Source organism: Protomyctophum bolini (genome assembly GCF_963924005.1).
Source record: "Protomyctophum bolini genome assembly, chromosome: 9".
Lineage (NCBI taxonomy): Eukaryota > Metazoa > Chordata > Actinopteri > Myctophiformes > Myctophidae > Protomyctophum > Protomyctophum bolini.
Window position 1 is genome coordinate 24838815 of NC_137870.1, and position 21999 is coordinate 24860813.

A 21999-nucleotide genomic window follows, 5' to 3' on the forward strand; every position below is an offset into this window, starting at 1 on the left:
GATTTAAAATGGGGTCATGTGAGTGATTAAGATTTAAAATGGGGTCATGTGAGTGATTAAGATTTAAAATGGGGTCATGTGAGTGATTAAGTCATTGTATTTATTTAAATGTTTGTTTGTTTTTTGGGGGGTCGAGGGAAGTCAGCAGATTTTTCTTTTGGGCCTTTAAGCTGAAAAAGGTTTAGTAACCCTGGTCCAACCCACTCCTCTGTTCTCCACCACCCCTCTGTACTGCTCTGTCCAAATGTTGTCTCTCATGTGGCTAGTGGTTTTCTTCCTCTCACTTGCCCTTTCTTTGTACAGTACATACTGTATCCTCTATCCTATTCCCCCCTCTCTGTCTCTCTCTCACTCACTCTTTCTCGCTCTCTCAATTTTTTTCTGGGCAGAGGCGTGATATCATGACCTGAAAACCAAAAGACAAAAATGTCAGAGAACCTGTGGTTTGCGCACACACACATGCACGCACGCTCGCACACACAGAATCACATGAACATACACTTGCATGGCATATACATTCACAACACACTCGTTAAGTGTGTTCTCTTTCACACACAGACACAAACCCACCATGGGAAAGACACACGCACACTTGCACTCCAACTTTCACAGGTGGAAGGTGTGAAACTATAATTGGGGTCATGAGTGCAGAGGCATCAAATCAAATAAATCACGTTTATTTATAAAGCACTTTCGTTGTACCTAGATTAAATCAAACTACAAACACGAAGAGGGGGCTGGCTGTAACGCCATAGTTATATAAAAATATTTTGCAAAAATCCACCTGTGGGTGGCGCTATAACAGGCCAATGTGAAAAGGGTGGGATATATTCCTCAGCCTAGTAGGAAGGTGCGTGAAAGATTTCACGTAAATTGCACGCTGCAAACTTTGAAAGCCAATGTTAGCCAATTAGGATGGAATATGAAATATCGGACAGATCCGTCTTGAGCACGTGACATGACTATAGAGATAATGTGTGATGATTTGTGGGATTATTACTCCTCCAGACAAAATCTGGAGGAGTTTTACAAAAGTTGGCCTCCTGGTGGCACTATAACAGGCCGTTCTGGAAAATTTGGGGCAGAGGTTGGTATCTAGGGAGTGTGTGTGCAAAGTTTGGCATGGATCGGGCCAACAGTGCCTGAGATTAACTGTACACTGACTGACTGACTGACACACACACACACACACACACACACACACACACACACACACACACACACACACAAAGCATACTCTCTCCCCATGCCTTCGGCCTGGTGGAGACAAAAAACTGAGAAGATTGAGACAGGGTATAAGAGAGGATTTTTTTGGTCACATTCAACAGTGTCACGGATGGATGTACATTATAGAAAATGGCACAGGACTGACAGATGGAATGAAAACAATTAAAAAGTAAACAATGGGAGCACGGATGGATGATGGAATGACAGATGTAGAGACAGGTGAGAATGGGGGAGTCAGTCAGGAAACCTGCCAGGCAATCAGTTAGCCAAGTCGATTATTCAACATGTTAGCCAGCCTGGCCAGCCAATAGAACAACCAGCCAACCAAACAACCAATCGTCAGCCTGCCAGTCAATGAGCCAGTACATTTTTCAGTCACGTTGGCACCCTACTTGCCAATTAAAATCAGTCATCTAGCCAGATGCCGTGTCTGTCAGCCAGTCTGTTAATCATTTGGCTAGTCTTTCATTTAGTCAGACCATCATCAACTCATCACTTTATCAGACATTCTCACAGAGCTCTCCTGTCTCTTTCTTCCTCACATATCCCCTCCTGACATCTCTTATTACTCATTTTTTGCATCATCCCTCTCCTCTTTTATTCCTTGTCTGGCTAAAGCTGTGGCCGAGCCAAGCAGAGGCATTATAAGTTCGCCCCGATGTTGTGAACACGATATCTCAGGAACTCCTTGTGAACCCTACTACACACTCCTGTCTCTTTAGTAAGGATATGCGGACGGATCTTCTCAATTGACCTCCTGAGATCAAGGGCTGTATTTTGCGTGTCTTAAGTACCAGGTCTTATTCCCTAACTTGAGTAAACTAAAGACCTGGAGGCGTGATCAATGCCATTTGGCTATTCTGAGTGGCCAAAGAGCATTGACCACGCCTCCAGGTCTTTAGTTTACTCAAGTTAGGGAATAAGACCTGGTACTTAAGACACGCAAAATACAGCCCCTAGTGTCCACTAGGCCCCCATTCTCCCACAGAGTTTGAAGTCTTCTTTCTCCCACAGATCAATTGGTTTCGTCCTATGGAGCATGCAATGGGTTTTTGACCGCATGTACCTACAGTATAAACTGTGGTGCTATAGTGAGGATTTGAGCACTGCTCTCGTGCCACTCTCAGACCAGTTTAAATTTACAATGATATAATCCTCAGTGCCAGCTATGACATAACATTACTCAATCAATTATTACCAAGACATCTGGATGTGTTGTGCAGCCATTATCTGTTACGAAATATACAGACGGCAACTAGTGCAGATTGACACTCGCTGTGAAGTAATGGGGCTGTTTGGCATAGACCAGATGCTGTTGTGCTCTTGGGCCTGGTTGTTATTCTGCTGTTGCTAGTATTAGGGTGTTAATAGTCGTATAGGCCTACATGTTCAGCGCCAGTGTTTTAGAGTGTTTTAGTTTATCTAAGCCATAATCCCTTGGAACCCCAGAGCCAGAGGGACATCACTCCACTGGCACAAACACGAGCACACACCTCACCTGACACCACGCACGCACACACATGCACACACGTGCGCGCGCACACACACACACACACACACACACACACACACACACACACACACAGCTAGAGCTTCTTACTGCTGTATGTGTGTTGCATGAGAAACAAAGGGAAATTCAGATAATAGGACAATATCAAATAGGCTACAATAATTAAAAGAGAGTAATATTTAATATACATTGTGGATGAATAATTAATATTTCAGTCGAACGGCCACGTTTTATAATTCTATCAGTCGAACGGCCGCATTTTACAATTCTATCAGTCGAACGGCCGCGTTTTACAATTCTATCAGTCGAACGGCCGCGTTTTACAATTCTATCAGTCGACGCCTCAACGATGTACAAAAGCCCTTGCTGTGTGCGCCTGAATCCAATCATGATTAGCACACCTGAATGCAATCAAGGCTGAGTCAGTGAGCAGACCTTCCTTGAGCAACACACGACAGGATCAGAGCTGTGCTTCTTTCCCATTGTTCTTGTTTTTGTGTGCATGCACAAGGACGCAGGTGAGCAGTGCACTGAGAAGTATGTTGCAGTAGTTTATGTATGAACACATTTGGTTAAATTATACTAGCCTGTTATACTGTTATGTATGATTTGAAGTGCTGCTTAAATCCATAATGTACGTGCCTGTTTGTTGGTGCTTGTGCTACTGTTTATAGATTGTGTAAGATGCAATTTGATTCCCTGTACCCTGTACCCTGATCAGAGAACTTGAAGGACAGTCTGAAGCCATGTGGAACTCCATATTTGGGCAAGACTAACATCATTTTTGACACGATATTGGAGGCAGCACAGCTTAAAAGCTGACCACACAGGCTCTGAGGGTGTTATTGAGCATCAGCGTTCTTCTTAAACTTTAAGGGACAGAAAATATTTGAACAGATAAGCACAACTCAAGGGTGGTATCAATCATGTCTGAGAATGAAGAACGCACCTTCATTGCGATTAAGCCTGATGGAATTCAGAGGGGACTTACTGGGGAGATCATCAAGAGGTTTGAAAACAAAGGACTCAAACTTGTGGGCTTGAAAATGACCCATCCTTCTCAAGATCTCCTAAAGAAGCACTATCACGACCTCAAGGACAGACCATTCTTCACCAGCCTTGTGGACTACATGCACTCTGGCCCAGTAGTTGCCATGGTGTGGGAAGGAAAGGAAGCAGTGAAGCATGGCAGGTTGATGTTGGGTGAGACCAACCCTGCTGATTCTATGCCAGGGACCATCAGAGGAGACTTCTGCATCCAAGTCGGGAGGAACATCATCCATGGCAGTGACAAAGTAGACAGTGCGAAGCAAGAGATTTCCCTGTGGTTCAAGCCAGAGGAGCTGGTGAGGTGGACCAGCTGCGCGCACGAATGGATCAACTAACAGAACGCCAGCCATGACCCTGGCCTCAGACATGCTTAAGGACTGTTTGGAATCCACTGTTGCATTCCCATTGTCTTTACTTTTGTCATACTGTGCTGGCCGATTCATGGTCTATAACATAGTCCTGTTTTTGGTGTATCTCTGTGGTTCCATTTCTGAGTAAAATTCTGCATGAGAATTTCCTTCCCTGTGTCATTTTGTTGACAAAAACATAATAATGGCCAATAGCTGCACAGGTGGAGTGTTAACAGTTCTGTTCTCTTCGGGCTCATTGTGTTTTGAGATGCTTCTTCTTACAAGGCATTAATGACACAGGGAGGCACAGGCACAAACCACTTTCACTTGTTTATGGATACCATGCTGGCAGAAATCTGGACAGCTCATTGACAAAGCTGAATGTATTTTCATCATAGTCAGCAATTCCATGTGTGATCGGTTTTCAGAGCGCCTATATTTTGACTTCAGATTTAACTGTATTGTTTGTATTGCTATACGGTCTATAGAAGAGAGTGGAAATAACTGCATGAATGTGTAGAACTGGCCAGATGCAATAGGCAGGTCTAAACCTTATATGAGCAATAAACAGTACAAGCATGTGAGGTTAGCAGCGACAATGAGAATGGCCTTTTCTCTACAGCCCACCCTCGGTCTCCCCCAACTTTTCACCTTATTGTGCCTCACACATTAAAAACAAACCCTGACACCATAAAAACACTGAAACTGAAATGAACTGAACCCCTAAATGTTCCCCAGGAGGAGGTTAGTTTCCTCTACCACCAGTGTGTGAAGTGTGCATGTATTATGGATTATGGATTAGGTGTGCATGGAGTACAAGTAAATGTACTGACAATTGGAAATACTTTTCACAACTGCAATTATATAATGGATTGCAATGGAAATAAGTCCCAAACGTGTTAAAGTATTCAATCACAAAACAATAGTCACTCCAGGGGCCACAAATTATTCTAGGCACCTGGGGGACAAAAGGACACCTCTTGCTCCAATCTGCACTGTGCAAGGGTCTGCCATGACAATTTCAACTAAGAGTTTGTAAAAAAAAAAGGAAAAAAAAACTGCACCGTTTAACAAATGTTCCAATAAATATGACGGTGGTTTAACACACCTGAGGTTGATTCTACATGTCTTCTATCCTAAACTGTTGTCTGAAAAAGAAATGGATGTTGTGGTTCTCAAACCTTTTCATGTCAAGTCCCCCCCATCTCTGTACCAGTCACTAAGATTTGAATTTCAAATGTTTGCTTTAACAATGTGTCATTTGGTTCGTACTGTAATTGTTGACCAGAGCAGATAAACTTCTGGATTGTTTTTTTTTTCATCTATAATGTGCCGGTAATCAGTGGTCACCATGTCCGTACACGAACAATGACAAAGAATTGTGGCTCTAACGTATGCCATACCTTGCCCTTAAGCATTAACTATTATTGCGGCCACTATAGATATGAATTGATTACTATGATTACTGTATTGTAACCCTTACATTACATTTTGACAAAATAATGAATAAACATAAAAAATAACCAAGGTTACTGTAGCAACAAGTTACTAAGTACTTGATTAGACCTCATGAGTGTACAAACAAATGGTATTTATTTTCTTTTTTCATGTACGGTACAGTGTAACAAGCCAACGGTGGAAAGGGAAAACGTGCATTTAATGAATTTACAACTTAAGTGTCAACGTTTTAATATCGTAACTGTTCCAGCCTTGGGGCTTTTTTTTTTGAGTGGTGCAACCAAGGAACAGCAATGTCCGTGTTAAACTGTTAACCTATGTGTGTGTTAACCTGTTAACCTATGTGTGTGTTAACCTGTTAACCTATGTGTGTGACTATGAGTAGCAGTAGGGGCAAAAGTGGCGCTGTTGTGCCAGAAACGGAGAGATATAGTGCTGCACTGTTGCCTGCTAATGAGAGACAGGGAGAGGGGAGTTCCACCACTCAGTTCACACGGGTGTGATTTATTTTAGTAGGCAAGTAGGCCTACCCAAGATACCCCGAATCTTGAATAGCGTGTAAAAAGTGTAAAATAATCCTTAAAGTGATACAGATGCTGTCCCAGTCTTAATGGGTTAAAGCTAAAAGCTAAAAATATTATATATATATACATTTCGAATGTCGAATGTATATGATTTTAATATGAATATGAATAGGATATGAATATTGCAGCCTAATATGCTGTACAACTTTCTCTTTCTTTATCTATATGGTCTGGTCCTGTATGGGCCGTGTTTGGTGCTCTCTTGCGAGATCAAATGAATGATTCATAATGATCTTAATAGCCTAATTTTTGTATGTTTTAGTTTATGTGGCACAGAGTCTCACCAGAATTCACACAGCAATTTTATTGTTCTTTTTTTAATTCGAATCTTAATTTAAAATATTTGATTATTCTTAATTTCTTTACATTAGAATATTCATTAGAATATTGAAGTCCAGCTAAGCAAAAGATGAACCTCTGCCCCAAATTTTCCAGAACGTCCTGTTATAGCACCACCAGGAGGCCGACTTTTGAAAAACATTTTTTATATTACTCCTCCAGATTCTGTCCAAAAGTCCTGCAAATCTTTACACACTATCTCTATAGTCATGTGTTCAAGATGGATCTGTCCGATATTTCAGATTCCATCCTAATTGGCTAACATTGGCTTTCAAAGTTTGCAGGATTGGCCCGTTTTGAACACAAAGCCTCAAATCATGAACCGAGTGTGCACAGACTTTCCTACTAGGCTGAGGAATATATCCCACCCTTTTCATAGATTGCCTGTTTTAGCGCCACCAGCAGGTGGATTTTTGCAAAACATATTTTCGGAACAAAATGCTTCAAATTGCCATCCAAGGCGTAAGAAGAAATGTCACCCTTTTCACATTGGCCTATTATAGAGACCTGTGCCCCGATGGGCACATTCTCTAGTTTACATTATACCAGTAAGACGCCCGAGGGCGAGAAGCGACCTGAATGAATTCCGTACTGGCCAAGGAGCATGTCTTGAGTGTACAGGGTTTGATAAGGCCAGATCAACATTGTACAGCGTTTGATGAGGTCAGATTAATTATGGAATGTCAGAGCAGGTCAGCTCCATACATGGAGATCTAAGGGTGGTAGCAGGGACATTCTCCAGTGTACAGGGTTTGATGAGGGCCCAGGTAGGGCCGGACCATAATTTACGCCGGCTGCCGGGCGTGTGTTTTATGTCAACATAATATGGTATAATATTATTCAAATTAAAATATGTATTTCTGAAGGGAAAAAAATTGTCCAATCTTGTAAAATTGCCTTGTCAGTGGGTCGACAGTTGAAGTTAGGTGTCGCAAACATGCATATTGTGGAGACACTGTTATGTCCAACGTGGACGTCACAGGCATAACATATACCCACATATGGAGACCATGCATAAACTAGATTTTACCAGGCCTTCACATCTTGTGACTTGTATGTCCCACACATTCACTTCGCTGTCTCCTCAAGCTTGGGTTCAGGGAACTTAAAGTCAGGGAACTTGGTGAGGTCTCCTCCGCCATATAGTCTCTGCAGTTTGGTGATCTCTTCACTCAGCTCCTTCTGGTAGGATGCGCCTGCATCCACAATGCCACCTGCAGCCTTGCTCTTAGTGTTGTACTCACGGATCTTATCCAGGTAAAGTCTCTGGACCGGGTCCAGGTCTTTGGCCCGGTTGAAGAGGACAGCGGAAATGCCAATGTTCCTGCGCAGGGTCACCGGCATGGCAGAACACAGGAGTGATGGCAGCTGGAATAATTGCAGGAGCGCCATTGCAGTGGGGTGACACTCCAGAGAACCAATTGCACACCCAGAGAGTGTAAAATGTCTCAAAAGAAGATGTGGTCTAGTAACGGCGTGACTTCTTGTAGATCTCGTAAGTCATGTGTTTGATGGCCACTCTTATACAGTAGATGATTTTGCTCTGAAAGAGGCTAGAACAGTCACAGAATTTACTTACAGTCTCTTGAAATCCCTATATATATCTCCAGTATGTCATCATATATCATCATATATGTCATCATATACAATGTCATCCGTCAATGAGGTCATGCGTAATCCTTGCACAAATTTGGGCAATCTGAGCCCCATTGACATTCATTATAAGTGATTAACATAAATGTAAAAAGTAAAGATGCCCCTATCTCGGATCTCCCTTCCTTCAAAACTGCACTCTTATTGTTATTGGTCTTTAATTTATCTCATCTGATTGGATGATGATTACATGCCGTAGGGTTATACACGCCTTTATCTCATCACTGGGCTGGGTCTTAAACAGGAAGTAGGCGACACCATGGAGTCCAGATCACATGCCTCATTCCCCAGAATGACATGGAACCTTTGACTGGTATCTCTGTTCTCCTTCAGTAAATCATGGCAGCTTGAAAGGAAAGTCTCCATTTGTATCCTTTAAACCAACACTGGCCCTGCAGCCTCTTATATGGAGACCAGGTAGGCCTGATGTCAACTGATAACACGCTTCGCCCTCCAATCACTGTGGAACCCAAATCCCAGATTAGTAACCATGACCATGCCAGAGTTGTCACAGCTATGTGGTGTCAACATGGAAATGAAGGCAGCCGGAATACTAAAATAAATGATGTACTCTCCCACTGCATTGTATGCTTATAATGTGAGAAGCGTCTGTTTGACCCATCCACACGGCAACATGCATATCTAAAATCTTCACTGTGGCCGGAGATTTCAAAAAAGGTTTGTTTTCCGGGGACAAGAACATAATTTGCATGTGAACAAACGCCCCCAAATGCATAGTTGATTATATGTTAAGCAATTTGATCAAGTCATCTGCACAATTTAACTGGGGGCTAGCTTTTCACCAGCTTACTGCAGCATGCATGTGCCTTGCTTACCACAAGCAAACTATATAGCGAGCTAACAATCAGCATTTGCAAATATGCATTTGGTCAATATCCATAATTGTTAGATTGATAATTTAATACTATTTATTTTATACAGCCATTAACTTTTTTTCACACCAAAAATGACACATTGCCACTTAAATGCCCCTTGCACTCTAAGCTCTCAATTATGCTAAATGCCTAAATTGTGAGTACTCAATTGAGTCATTTAAAGGTAACCTCTTTTGTTGCACAACCCTTTCGACAAGGGCCACTTGTCGAATAGTATGTATTTTCGAAGGAAACCTTTGATGCTTTTTGTTGAGCGACACTTACAGTATTGTAAGGCATGTGATGGCGTATAAATTAGCCTTTACTCTCCAGTAGAGGAGTCCTTTTGCCTGTTGAGGGTGTCAGTGAAGTGCTTCTGGCAGCGCTGCCCTTTTTCCGCAGCATCTTCAAGCACTTGTCCAATCTTCGGATGCACAGTTTCACGTCTTCTCGCACGATGCCCATGGCCGAGGCAACATTGAGGTAGGGGCAGGGGTATGCTTCTGAGTGGGATGTAAAGCCGCGGAATGTGTGTCCGTTCACTGTCTGCTCCTTGCCCAGGGGTACTACCCTAGCTCCGGACACCTGCCGAGTGAACAACATGGAGCCCAGCTGAGTAACTGCCTCATCATTCCCGGCCTGGAGGCCATCCAGAGACATGGCCAGTGAAATAGGATTATGTGGGGTATGCAACAGTCTCTCTCCATGTTTCTCAGCCAGTATTTTCAGCTCCTGAGCCAGGAAAGAATACATGTCATTTCTCTCTGCCAGGAGTTTCATATAGCCACTGGTTCCTAGTGTAAGCAGGGTGATGAGAACGTCAAGGGATGATGAAGCCGATGCTCGACCTGGGTACATCTCGCTTATCTCCTTCATGAAGGATTCATTAAAACCTGCTATTATGGCACCACCCACAGGTACCATGAAGTTCTTGTCCAAGCTCTGCACAAAGGCATCAATTCTTCCGACTTGAGCTGCCTGCTGTATCAGATGCATACATTTGGATGACTGCACTCCATAGGCATTGTTAACAATGTGGGGGATGTTGTATTTGGCACAAATTATAGCCAACTCCTCAAGCCTGTCAGGGACACGTGGGGAAAAACAGGACGTTGTGGAGTGGACACACAGGATGCTCTCTGCACCAAACTCCTCAATCTTGCACTCAACTGCCTCCAAATCTGTCCGCAACTCGTCACCTTCTAGAGTGTTCTCCACTACCACTGGCTTGAACCCTGCAGTTATCATGGATTTGAAGCATGACTTCTGGTCAATGCGAGGCCAGATGATGTAGCGAGCCTTGGGTCTCTGGTAGTGAAGAGTCAGGAAACACAGGGTCAAGCTCATCCCAGTTGCCAAGGGAACCACAAAGCAACTAGCCACACTAGGGACACCTGAGAATTTTAAAATGTCCAACACAAGTGAGTTTGCCAACTTATTAAGCAGGCTAGATCCTGCTGCTTTGGGCTGAACAGCAGCGATGTCTCCAGATCGACCTATGCCGTGGATCAGCCTGTAATGACGTCTAGCCACCAGGCTGGAGGCAACTCTGCCTTCCCTCTCTCCAACGCCACAGTTTCCAAGGAAGTTATTGCTGTCCATCACTGCCAGCTCATTCAGGAGAAGTTCTATGGTACTCTCATTCCATCCTTCCTCTGGACACTTGCCCTGTTCCAGTAAGTGCCTTATGAGCTTCTCATGGCTGCGGCGAGATTGAGACCCTTGTCGGACATAGGAAGATGAAATTATCTTTTCACATAGGGTGAAGTTGTCACTGTTCATCACCGCATAGGCTTTAATGCTTCTTCCACAACGGTATATTTTGTGTTAGTCAAGAATCTCAAGATATAAACTAATATATTCAATAATCGAGTTGTGTGAACACCTGGTATGGGGAGCTGTCAGAGTTGTTCATTCATGAAAGTAGTAGTGAGTGAGTGTTGAAAAGTGAGCCGCGTTTGAGATCCATGCAGGGAATCTGAGACCGTTAGGCAGTGTAAGCTGGCTTGCGGTGATGCTCTCATCCTCACGATGAGGTCACCATGCCCAAATATGGAATTCGCCTCAGAGTACTCTGATTAATTGTAAGTCCATATGAAATGCATACAGTAAGTAATGATGGCAACATAGTCAGTTTGAAGACAAATCAGAGAGATGCCAGTCCTTATACTTGCGTGTTTAACCCTGCGTGATGGAGCTACTTTGTTTAATGTCCCCCGGTAAAACAGTGCATACTGTACGTGTGATGCCACTGTTGAATATGTGGTCCCACAGCTTATGACAGCATTGACAGGCACGCTTGTTAGCATCTGTGTGTCCCCAGTGTGCAACCCATATGGTTTCACACTGCAGGTGCACTGCACGTGTATCTACAGGTGATGTGCGTGCATATGGCTGTGAATATGTATGCCTGGCCCTTCCACTTTAGGGGTTAGATGATAACACTTTTCCGGAGCTGTGGTTTAATAGGAGGTGCGTGACCTCATTGAAACAAGCATTGTGTTTCCTCTTCTCACCTGACTGCACCACACCTCTTTATTTGTCTCTGTGTTCCTGTTCTTCTCCTCTATTCTATTTTCTTTCCTCTCCTCACCTTTGAAGTGGGGACATGAATATTTGACATAGAGGCCACTGGCCATGTGAAAGCATTCTACGGAGCACCTGTGGACTTCAAGAGACTATACGTCATGTGCGACAGAGACTGTTTGCGTGCGTGTTTGTGTGCTACCCTGCAGATAAAGATAAAGCACTGGATGACGAGAAGACCCCAGAGAGAACACGGAGAAGGGGGGAGGTAGATGAGCGGAGAGGAAGCAGAGGGGAGAGTGAAGAGGAGTGGAAGGAACAGAGAATTATGGAGAAAGATGATGGAAGGGAGGAGAGGTCAGACAGGCAGCCTCTGTAAACAACAAAAGGGATTCCCGTACAGAATGCGTTAAAGCACAGCTCAAGACCAGTTGAGTTTTTAAATCCCTGTTGTTATTCGTGTAGGCTACTCAACTGTTCTGTTGTTTTGTGTTTAGTTTTTAAATACCTGTGTTATTCATGTATTCACTGTTTGGCTAGTGGCTACTTTAGCTGCCTTTTTAATTGTTGTCTTATTGATTTTGTCTTGATTTTGATGTTGTTTTATGTTTTTTCTTTCCTTTTTCGTTCTGTAAAGCACCTTGTGCTGCATTTGTTATGAAAGGTGCATGTTTATTATTATAACGTTTCTTCTTCTTATTATTATTATTATTATTAAGAAGATAAAAGGATGAACAAATTCTGGAGGAGAGAAGGAAGAGAGGAAATACAGAGGCATAATGGACTGAAAGGTGAACAGAAGAAAGGAGAGTGCCAGAAGAGATAGACATGAGAGTATAGGAGGAGGAGCCTATAGGGAAAGAGATAGACAAGAATGCAATGAGAGAAGACATGAAGGAGAGAGGGGGAGATCAAAAGATGGATGAACCTGAAAGGAGAACCTGGAAAGAGTGATGACAGGACACAAGTATGATGACCTTCCCAACAGCAAGTGCTCCTCTCTCTCTCTCTCTCTCTCTCTCTCTCTCTCTCTCTCTCTCTCTGTCAATAATTTAGAAGCAGTTTCCTCTTTCCACTATTACTCCTCTCTTCTATTTTCTCCTTTCCTTTCCTTGCCACCACTGCCACCTCTGGGAGAGAAAGAGAGAAGGAATGATCGAGGAGAGGAGAGGAGAAATCCAGAGAAAGAGAAAGTGTGTTACTGCAACATAATATGAGGTTATATAACACAGTAATCTGTGAGATATCAGATAGGATACTGGATATTGGAGAATAGGGCCATTTTGGCCGGCCCGGTCAATTCAATTCAAAGGAGCTTTATTGACATGAGAAAACATCTGTTTACATTGCCAAAGCAAGTGTCAAAATATAATTAAAACTGTTGAAAATGGGGAAAGTATATACAGTTGTAGGGGGTATATAGCATTGTGTAAACAGAGCTATGTCACATTGCGTCGTTATACTAGCCTATACAAGGTATATTAAGCTTTTTGAAACAAATCACACAATCCTTTGCAGTCAATTTGGTTCAGATGGTTTGCATATTTTTCTCAAAACTATTTAAATAATATACAAAAAAAGACTGATTTTAAATATGTGTAAAAGCAGCAGCTCTGTTTACATTTACAGTAGGTCACTCTAGAGGTCTACTCGATACATTCACTCCCTTTGTCACAGGGGGTTTAAGTGATTGTGACTTTGGTGGAGGGGAGGCTTTTTGGTCACCCGGTGAGTAATAAAACGTCTGGGTTTCCGAGGCTACCCGGTGAGGGAAGTGGAACAGCGGCATTATTATCCCAGAGGACTCTGAGGAGCAAAACGAGATAGGCCTAATCATATAATAATGTTGAAGGAGGTGGGGCAGGTTGAGCCAGTATGTGCTTTAAGAGTATCGTACTGACTCTGAGGTCTGCGACCAGTCATTGCTGACTGTGCCAACATCACGCACCCTCAGAACAAGAGGTGACTGCGCCTTTGCGGTGGCAGCCCCTAAGCTCTGGAACAACCTCCCCCCCCCCCATATTAGAACTGCTCAATCAATTAACATCTTCAAATCCCTTCTCAAAATGCACCTTTTTTCCCTGGCTTTTAATGTGAACTGATTTTAACCTTTTTAGGCACTGTATAGTATTTGAATTTGTTTATTGTTGTCTTTTGTTGTGAAGCACTTTGGTCAACTTCGGTTGTTTTATACGTGCTATATAAATAAAGATTGATTGATTGAGATGAAGATGATGAGCAGACAGACTCTAGATCTAGTCTAACACGCGTGTGCGCACAAAACGATCTTTAATCCCATCTTCTTTTACATAATGGTGTGTCTTCATCTGTGTCCCAAGAACCCATGGCGTGCACAAGCCAGCAAATATTATGAAGCTGAGTCTGACCGAAACAAATCACAGTAAACAAATAAGACACACACACTAACACGCACGCAAACATGCACACACGCAAGCACGTACGCACGCACGCAGGCAGGCACGCAGGCAGGCACGCAGTAGAATCCATGCAGACATTCATTGCACAGAGCACCTCCAAGTCTGTTACTGTAATATTTAGCGATTTGTATTTTAATTGTATCGAACCGGGCTCCACTGCCTTATGTGTTATAGACAGAGGGCCCAGTTCACTAAGCTGTTTACACCCATATTTTGGGTGTAAAGGCATTTTCCATGTTAGTAGTCTAGAATAACTAAGCCATTCTAATGGCATACATACAGCAAGCTTTGGTCCCATGCATGTAAGTCTGCATCCGAGCAGACTTGAGAAAGAGCGGCCCTGCAAAATTTACAGGCAAAAAAAGAAAGATTACTGAAGACTACTGTGACGGCCCCCTGTATAGATTGTATTGTACTATATATTAGGGTGTATGGTAATTATATTAGGTGGTCTGGTGTAGCTTTATATTATATTTATAGTAGGCCTACACTACTAGAATTTCTGTTCTCCTTATCTTGCAGTGGATTGGGGAGCAGAGCTGTGATGTCATGACAATCAGTCTAGCGGCGGCACCTGGGCCCGGTGCCGACGCCCTGTATAAAAGCCTGTTTCCCCAGTCCCTTCCTCAGCTCTGTTGTGTTCAGTGCTCTCTTGCACTTCTCCCACTATGAACCTTCACCAACACTTTTGTTACATTCAACATGCACTCATACCATAACATGGGAAGTTTGGAAAATTCCATATGGGTCTAAGCAGGCTCAGTTAATCTCGCAGCTCGGGCCCAATATGTAGCATGGCCTGTCATGAGTTACTGCTTAATTACCATCACTTGAAGCATCACTCGTTTAAGCTACTGAGATTGCCAGGGGCGACAGTTGGAGGTCATGGCAACCAAATTAATCTAAATTGGAACGGTTACTAGATCTGTGTGTGTGTGTGTGTGTGTGTGTGTGTGTGTGTGTGTGTGTGTGTGTGTGTGTGTGTGTGTGTGTGGGTGCGTGCGTGCGTGCGTGTGTGGGTGCGTGCGTGCGTGTGTGGGTGCATGCGTGTCTGTGTGTGTGTGTGTGTGTGTGCATGCATGTCTGAAAAGTGGGGGGTGCTAAAGACACTCACATTAAATCTGGCAGGAATAGTGACTTAAGTGTCCATGTACTTTTGCCCTCTCAAGGATTGAAGTGAAGACATTACGTGGTGGATTAGGAGTCAGGTACTAGCTCATACGAGCTTATATGGTGTGTGTGTGTGTGTGTGTGTGTGTGTGTGTGTGTGTGTGTGTGTGTGTGTGTGTGTGTGTGTGTGTGTGTGTGTGTGTGTGTGTGTGTGTGTGTGTGTGTGTGTGTGTGTGTGTGTGTGTGTGTGTGTGTGTGTGTGTGTGTGTGTGTGTGTGTGTGTGCACGCGTATATGGCTGTTGATTTTGTCGGCTAAAACTGGTGATTTCTTTCCCGTTGACTACCTTATTTCACTGACGAAAACTAAATAACTAAATAAAAATTAAGCTATGATGACTAAATATATTAACAATTTAGTCAACAAATAAAAAATAGACTAAGATGTTAAGGAGGAACTAGTGGAGAAGAGAACCAGTAGAACTAAGACATTGTTTGGGGACGGTCAGGTGTGAAAATAGCTCACAAGCTCACAACGCATCGCGTCTGAGCTTCTAGCTAGATTGACTATTTGGGGGCGTGGGCAAGTATGATCACTACGTTGTGTTCCCACCAGGGCACAGGCATTCAACTATAGCTCGTTTGATCGTTTGATAGGTCCTTTAACTATTAACATCCCTAGTAACAGTTAATCCAACTAATACAGTTTACCATTTTCATATCAAGGTCCATTATTTATTCTGCATTTGAGCCACGGACCACCATTTAGCATCTCAGACCCAAAACTAAAGAATATTTTGTTAGCATTAGATATTTTGTCCACAATTCCAGTTCTTCTACCTACATTATCTAATTGTGTACACTTCTTTAAGTAAAGCATACAAGAATTGAACTGTTGAGAGTGTACAATGTAGCTGGGGACCACTTGGAACCCCCTCAAGGACTATTGTTGATCCCCGGACCACTGGTTGAAAACCACTGAACTGATACAGCATACTGTATTACATTAAGGACAAACTAATATAAACCACAGCAAATGTCTGGAAAAAAATCAGTAGGATAGGATTCATCCTGTAAACTGATTAGATTACGTGCAACATAATATAACTACAACTACAGGAAATGAAGCGTCCACTTCTATATTCTGGTTATAGTTTGTCCTCTGGGGAGCATGGACGTATACAGCAGCACATTTAATTGCAAACCACACAATGGTTTTTGATATGCTGTTTAGGACCAAAGAGTTGGATCCAATGACATCATCTTACTTTCAGCCCCGACACCAGCAGGGCTATTAGAGTATGCCTATTTGGCAGAATTTGATATAGCCTATTGTGAGTAAGTCTGTGTTAATTTTGACAGCAGATTTGTATTTTGTTTAGTCATTGTCTTTTGAGTAAAATGTCATTTAGTTTTAGTCATATTTTAGTCATCTGAAAGGTTTTAGTTTTAGTCTACTTTTAGTCAATTAAATATCATACGATTTTAGTTTACTAAATCTACAGTTGATTTTAAGTGTGGTATGTCATGACATGTGAGGGAGCTCAAAGTCAAGAAATCTTTCTCTGCTTTGAATTAACCCTGAACCTAAAACCTTCTTCTCCTTCTAAATTCTTTCCTCAAATTGACGTGAAATATAAGCTCAGAAATGGATTCACCAGAACTGACAAAATGTCCATTAACAAAGTAAGTCCTTTCTGACCTTTATACTTTTAAAGCTGTTTTGAGGGCATTATGGTTGTTGTTTTGATTATCTTTAACAAATTGGCTCATTGGAGACAAGAAAGACAGAATAGATAACAGACAATCCCCTAAACTGAAAGTGAAGCAGGGTGTTTTATAGGATTTAAGAAGTTTAATCCTGTTTCTAGAAACAGGATTATCTGCTCAAACTCTTAGTCTAGCCACAACGCCAAAATCTATTTTCTCTCTGATTAGTCACAACAAAATTCTGATCAGCAAACAAAACAATCTCCAGGGTTTGTGAACTATCAACGAAAAAGCTTTCAAACTATTTGCACCTGCTGTCTAAAATCAGAGCAAAAAAGAAAAACATGATTTCGTAGATTCCTGGACTTCCTTTCTGAGGGCCAGCAACACTGTGGAGTGCAGCATGCAGTACTAGTGGAAAAGGTATTCACATGATTTACTTAAGTAAGGCTTGTGATGGACATTTTCTTCAAACTAAATTGTTGCCACGGACACATTGAGTGGTGGATAATAAATAGCCTACTAAATGTTTACTCATCCAGTAGACACATGGAGAACACAAGCTGTGGGAGAGTGGTTTGACCCTTTTATACTTGAAAAGCTGAGAGGGAAAGCAATTTGTAACCCAGTTTAAATATGCTTTAAATGTCAAGTGTATTATTATTATCTCTATGGTCATCTCTGTACTTTTGCCTAATTATACTTCACCTTCTTCAATTTCTATAATGAAGTGATTGCTTTTGAACTTTTCATAGCAGAGACATTTTAAAGCCATACATTGGAGGGGTTAGCGTGCCCCTCAAAAACTCTGAGAGATTTCTCCAGGCCCAGCATGTTCTGTATCGCCACTGTTTGGTACCTGTTTTAACATAAGGTTTGTATACCTGTCTGGCAGTGTCTTTATTAAAGTGTTAATGTCAATGGGCATTTGGGAAACCCCACTCTCATTCATGTTAACTATATGGTATGTTGAAATCTGGTATATTCTTTGGTATGGAGGACATTCTTTTGAATTGTTCTCAACAGTGCTGTTTCTGCGTGTACTGGCGCCGTAGACCAGTATGGGTCTATTAGACGCACGTCTAATAGACGGCTATTGCTCAGTGGGATGGTCAAAAATGATGAAAAACGAGGATTAAAAAAAAAAAAAAAAAAAAAAAAAAACGATGGGCTATAAGGCTATAACCCATCGTTTTTTTCATTTATTTAAAATCCTCAAAAATGATGAAAAACGGCGTGCTATAGTATACCGTACGGTATGGGCTATAGCCCATGGTCAAAAATGATGAAAAATCAGGATAAAAAATAATAATAATGTAAACACTCTGCTGCTTGATAGCATTCTAGGCCCATGTAGCATCGGGAGTATAACTTTCCCCTGCAAATGGTGCACTGCTTACCCTGCTGTGATTTTTGTGCACGTAATGTTGGGACTGTGTATGACTCATTTATGTGCAAATTAGAATATCGGTCCCGATCCCTCATTGTCTGCTGGCTCTGTGCATTGCTAAAAGTGCAGAGAATTATTTCTTGGGTTGTGTTATTTGTGCGGCAGTGAAACTACTGTCACACTCCTTGGGCTATAAAAAGGTGATGACCTCGTCACATTTGTGAAGACGGCTATGGCCGTTTTTAGCCCAATGAGTGTTTTTTTTGCGAAAAACTAATGCTTGGAATGGGTTCAGAATCATGAATAACCCCTAGTTTGACATGTCACATGCTACTTATAGCGTAATTCAAATTTGAAATTTTTGCCTTATGTTTTCAATGGTATACCGCAACGTTCAACCCCTGCATTTCCCAAATTTATATAATAATCAATTTGTAATGTGTTATTTGGATGACCCTAAGGATCATAAAAAACCTTGAACGATTACTATTGCAATTTCTTTTGAGTCAAATCTTAGATTGACTGGCCTACTGTGTGTGTGTGTGCATCAGTGGCTGTTATAGAGAGTGGAAACCCCCTCCCCTTGGAATGGTATGTTTACGTCCGGCCCCAGTTTAATACAGTTATAGTAGAATGCACACTGCTGTCTTGTGTCTCATTATTATACACACAAACAAACCTGACTATAGACCCGGACGTAGATTAAGTAGAAGAGTACCGTGCTTCACTGCGGAACAGTGTGTGTGCGTGTGCGTGCGTGCGTGTGTACACAAGTGACAGTGACAAGTAACATACTGACACTGTACAGCCTACAGGATGTTACTTTAATGATACAAGATTATGATTTCAAATTTTACCATTTAGCAGAACCTCGCTACCAGACTTCCAGACTTAAAATAGTAGGATGAATTAAGACACCAGTATCATTATGTTTTTCATTGGGGTCCTGAGCTGAGAAAACATTAAGACTCTCTGGTGTAACACATAATAATAACATACTCTATTTATAGATTTAATGGCAGAACACCGTAGGGGCACATGCACATCTGTTTTTGTAAAGGCAAAGGGAGTGGTAATGTTAATGTGATACCAGCAAGACCAGTGGAGCAGCAGACAGAGGCCGATAGAGCCCTTGGTGCCCTGTTCAACTACGTATAATTAAATACTCAATTTAAGAGTTTTAAATCCACCTGGTTTAAAATACTTTAAAAGCCAACAATCAATGGTACACTTATTACACATGCTACACTGATTTAGATCATGTTTAGATAGATAATTTAGATAATTTGTTTTTGCTCTATGAATTAATTTGGTTCTACTTTACTATTGTATAAAGCTGGATAGATTCACAATAAATGCATGGCTTCTGCTGCTACCCTCTCTCCTCTGAGTTACACAAGGTGTACAGTATGTATATTCAAGGAAAATATGAGGGACTTGTAAAATATACATTAGCCACAGCAGACACAGCATTGTAATATGCTGGCATTAGTGGCATACTGTATGTGTAAGTGTACAGTCTCTGCACCCATTCATTTCTCTTCTTTAAAAATACACACATTTTAAGGCATGCACACACACTCACTCACGCACTCACGCACGCACGCACGCACGCACGCACACACACACACACACACACACACACACACACACACACACACACACACACACACACACACACACACACACACACACACACACACACACACACACAATTATTATCATTATTATATGTCATCATACTGATTTGAAGCATACTACTTTATATTACGGTACTGTTATTTCACTTCTCTCCATTCAGTGGGTATGGTTATTATATCCCTAAGTGTGTCAAGCATAAAGGTAGCAAATGTATGGTCCTCTTTCAAGCATATGAAACTCCCTCCCTGTAACTTCATACCACCGTTGTCCCCAAACACGATTCGTGCCACTCCTCTGAGAAGCTGTGGCAAACTGTGTAGCATGCACGCTCAGCATTAATTTGCTTTACAATGGCTCTCTTTGAAGCCACATATATCTTTATCAATTTGGACACCGCTGGAGTCCCTCAGTGCCGAGGATCACAAGGCCCGTCAGGGAGTTAAAGGGGATAGTGGCATCATTAAATGATAAGGTCGATAATAATTTAATGATCGACCTGATTATGCAGGACCCTAATGAATGCAGTTTGGTGCAGTGAATGTATTATGAAAGAGCTTTGAGGCAGTTTTTGTAGTAGTATGTCTTTGTGATTATGGATTGAGTTGTTTCTCATTTTTGTAACATCTTCAAGATAATTATTCATGTGTTTTGTCTGATTAGCCTATTGTACCTGAAATACTGAGGAATATTGAATTATTCATGGATTTTCTGCCCCAGTTATGCTTCAATATTCAATCTGAGACAATGCACCATAATAGACCCTAGTCCTCTTAATCAATGTTTGGCTGCCTTGCACTGCAATTAAAATCTCATGGGTATTTCTTTTTGTAAAAGGACATTGATGCTGTGTTTTTTCCCCACTTACTATCCCCACTGCTATCATTTCCATCACATCAGCACACAGAAATAGATTGAATGTTTGACCCTCACATCCCACCAACCAACCATGCTTGTTTGTCTATTGATTCATGCAGCAAACTGTTTTACAGCGAAAACGTATACCGTGTGTTAGGTGGAAAATCAATGTAATAATAACCTGTGGAACAGAATGCTTGACCTACCAGATGACAGAATGGCAAATAGGATTTTCAGATGGGATATTCTAATAGGAGGTTATTGGGCACAGGAAGTGTCTGATCTTCTCCATGATATTCAAGGAATTGGCTATGACAAAATACAGGGTTAAATGGTTGGAAGAAATCAATGACAAACCTATAAACTATGCACATATTGCCCGTTTAAAACTGTATATGATATGTGAAAAAATCAGACTGACTTTATCTTTCTCACCTCGTACAGTAGGCTGAATACTGATGTCCGGGTCCCCGTTGGGCTCGGCTGGAAACGAGGCTTGCAAGTACATGGCTTGGAGAGTGGAGAACTCCCTTTAAATCCCCCCGTGTGTGGAATTTATATTCAAGTAAGACAAAGACTGTTATATGAAGCCCTGGATGGGCCACCTTACAGTATACTCACCTATGCCAGGACGTCCCAGAAGATATTGAGTTGATTATTGTAAGCTGAACTTTTAAGTTGACTGCCCTGGAGCCTGAGACTATTATTTCCAATTTCAATCTCTGTGGATCTAATTTGTTTCAATAAATGAGCGCCAAATCCTGGGATTTAACTAGCCTGGTTTCCAGCCTGATTTGTTGCGTTCTGTGATTTGTTTAGTCACTTCGCTACTCAGTCTGGTCAGCCTCCTGTTTTACTCGTATTTCATAACGTCACCTGTTATGTAGTAGCCACGATGTTGCTGATACGTCATCAGCCAGCACCACTCTGTCCACGCTTTTCTCACTGTTGAAAACCTACCTTAATGAATTAACCTAAACTTAATTTTATATTAAATTAATTTGATTCAGTAGTGCACTGTCAGATTCAGTAGTACAAAATTGATATGTACGTTGCAGTAGCTGTTTTTGGGGCTTTTTATGCCTTTATTGATAGTGAACAGATGGGGAGTGACACGCGGCACGCCGTCCGGCTGGCTTGCCAGCCTCGGAGCCATAGAGTAAGACAGAGTTACGACAAGTCCGTTCACTTCATGGGGCCAAGCTCGGAATGCACGAGTACATGGACCACGTAACCAGGTGGTTTTCTGCCCCCTCAATGTCGTAACTCTGTCTTACTCTATTGC

The 21999-nt window shown here is 42.0% G+C and overlaps 3 protein-coding genes across 3 annotated transcripts; 1 reads left to right on the forward strand and 2 right to left on the reverse strand.

The window, feature by feature from the left end:
- Positions 1-3663: 3663 nt before the first annotated feature.
- On the forward strand, positions 3664-4122 carry LOC308321790 (nucleoside diphosphate kinase A-like; the record flags this gene model as incomplete). Its single annotated transcript, XM_080772880.1, has 1 exon — positions 3664-4122. One exon carries the CDS (start codon positions 3664-3666, stop codon positions 4120-4122), a length of 459 nt encoding a protein of 152 aa, XP_080629006.1.
- Positions 4123-7586: 3464 nt separating this feature from the next.
- Positions 7587-7910, reverse strand: LOC308321536 (ATP synthase-coupling factor 6, mitochondrial-like; the record flags this gene model as incomplete). Its single annotated transcript, XM_080772472.1, has 1 exon — positions 7587-7910. The coding sequence occupies one exon, from the start codon at positions 7908-7910 to the stop codon at positions 7587-7589; it is 324 nt and encodes a 107-aa protein (XP_080628598.1).
- A 1451-nt stretch (positions 7911-9361) lies between these two features.
- Positions 9362-10828, reverse strand: LOC308321791 (O-phosphoseryl-tRNA(Sec) selenium transferase-like; the record flags this gene model as incomplete). The annotated part of the gene is made up of 1 exon (XM_080772881.1): positions 9362-10828. The coding sequence occupies one exon, from the start codon at positions 10826-10828 to the stop codon at positions 9362-9364; it is 1467 nt and encodes a 488-aa protein (XP_080629007.1).
- Positions 10829-21999: the final 11171 nt, after the last annotated feature.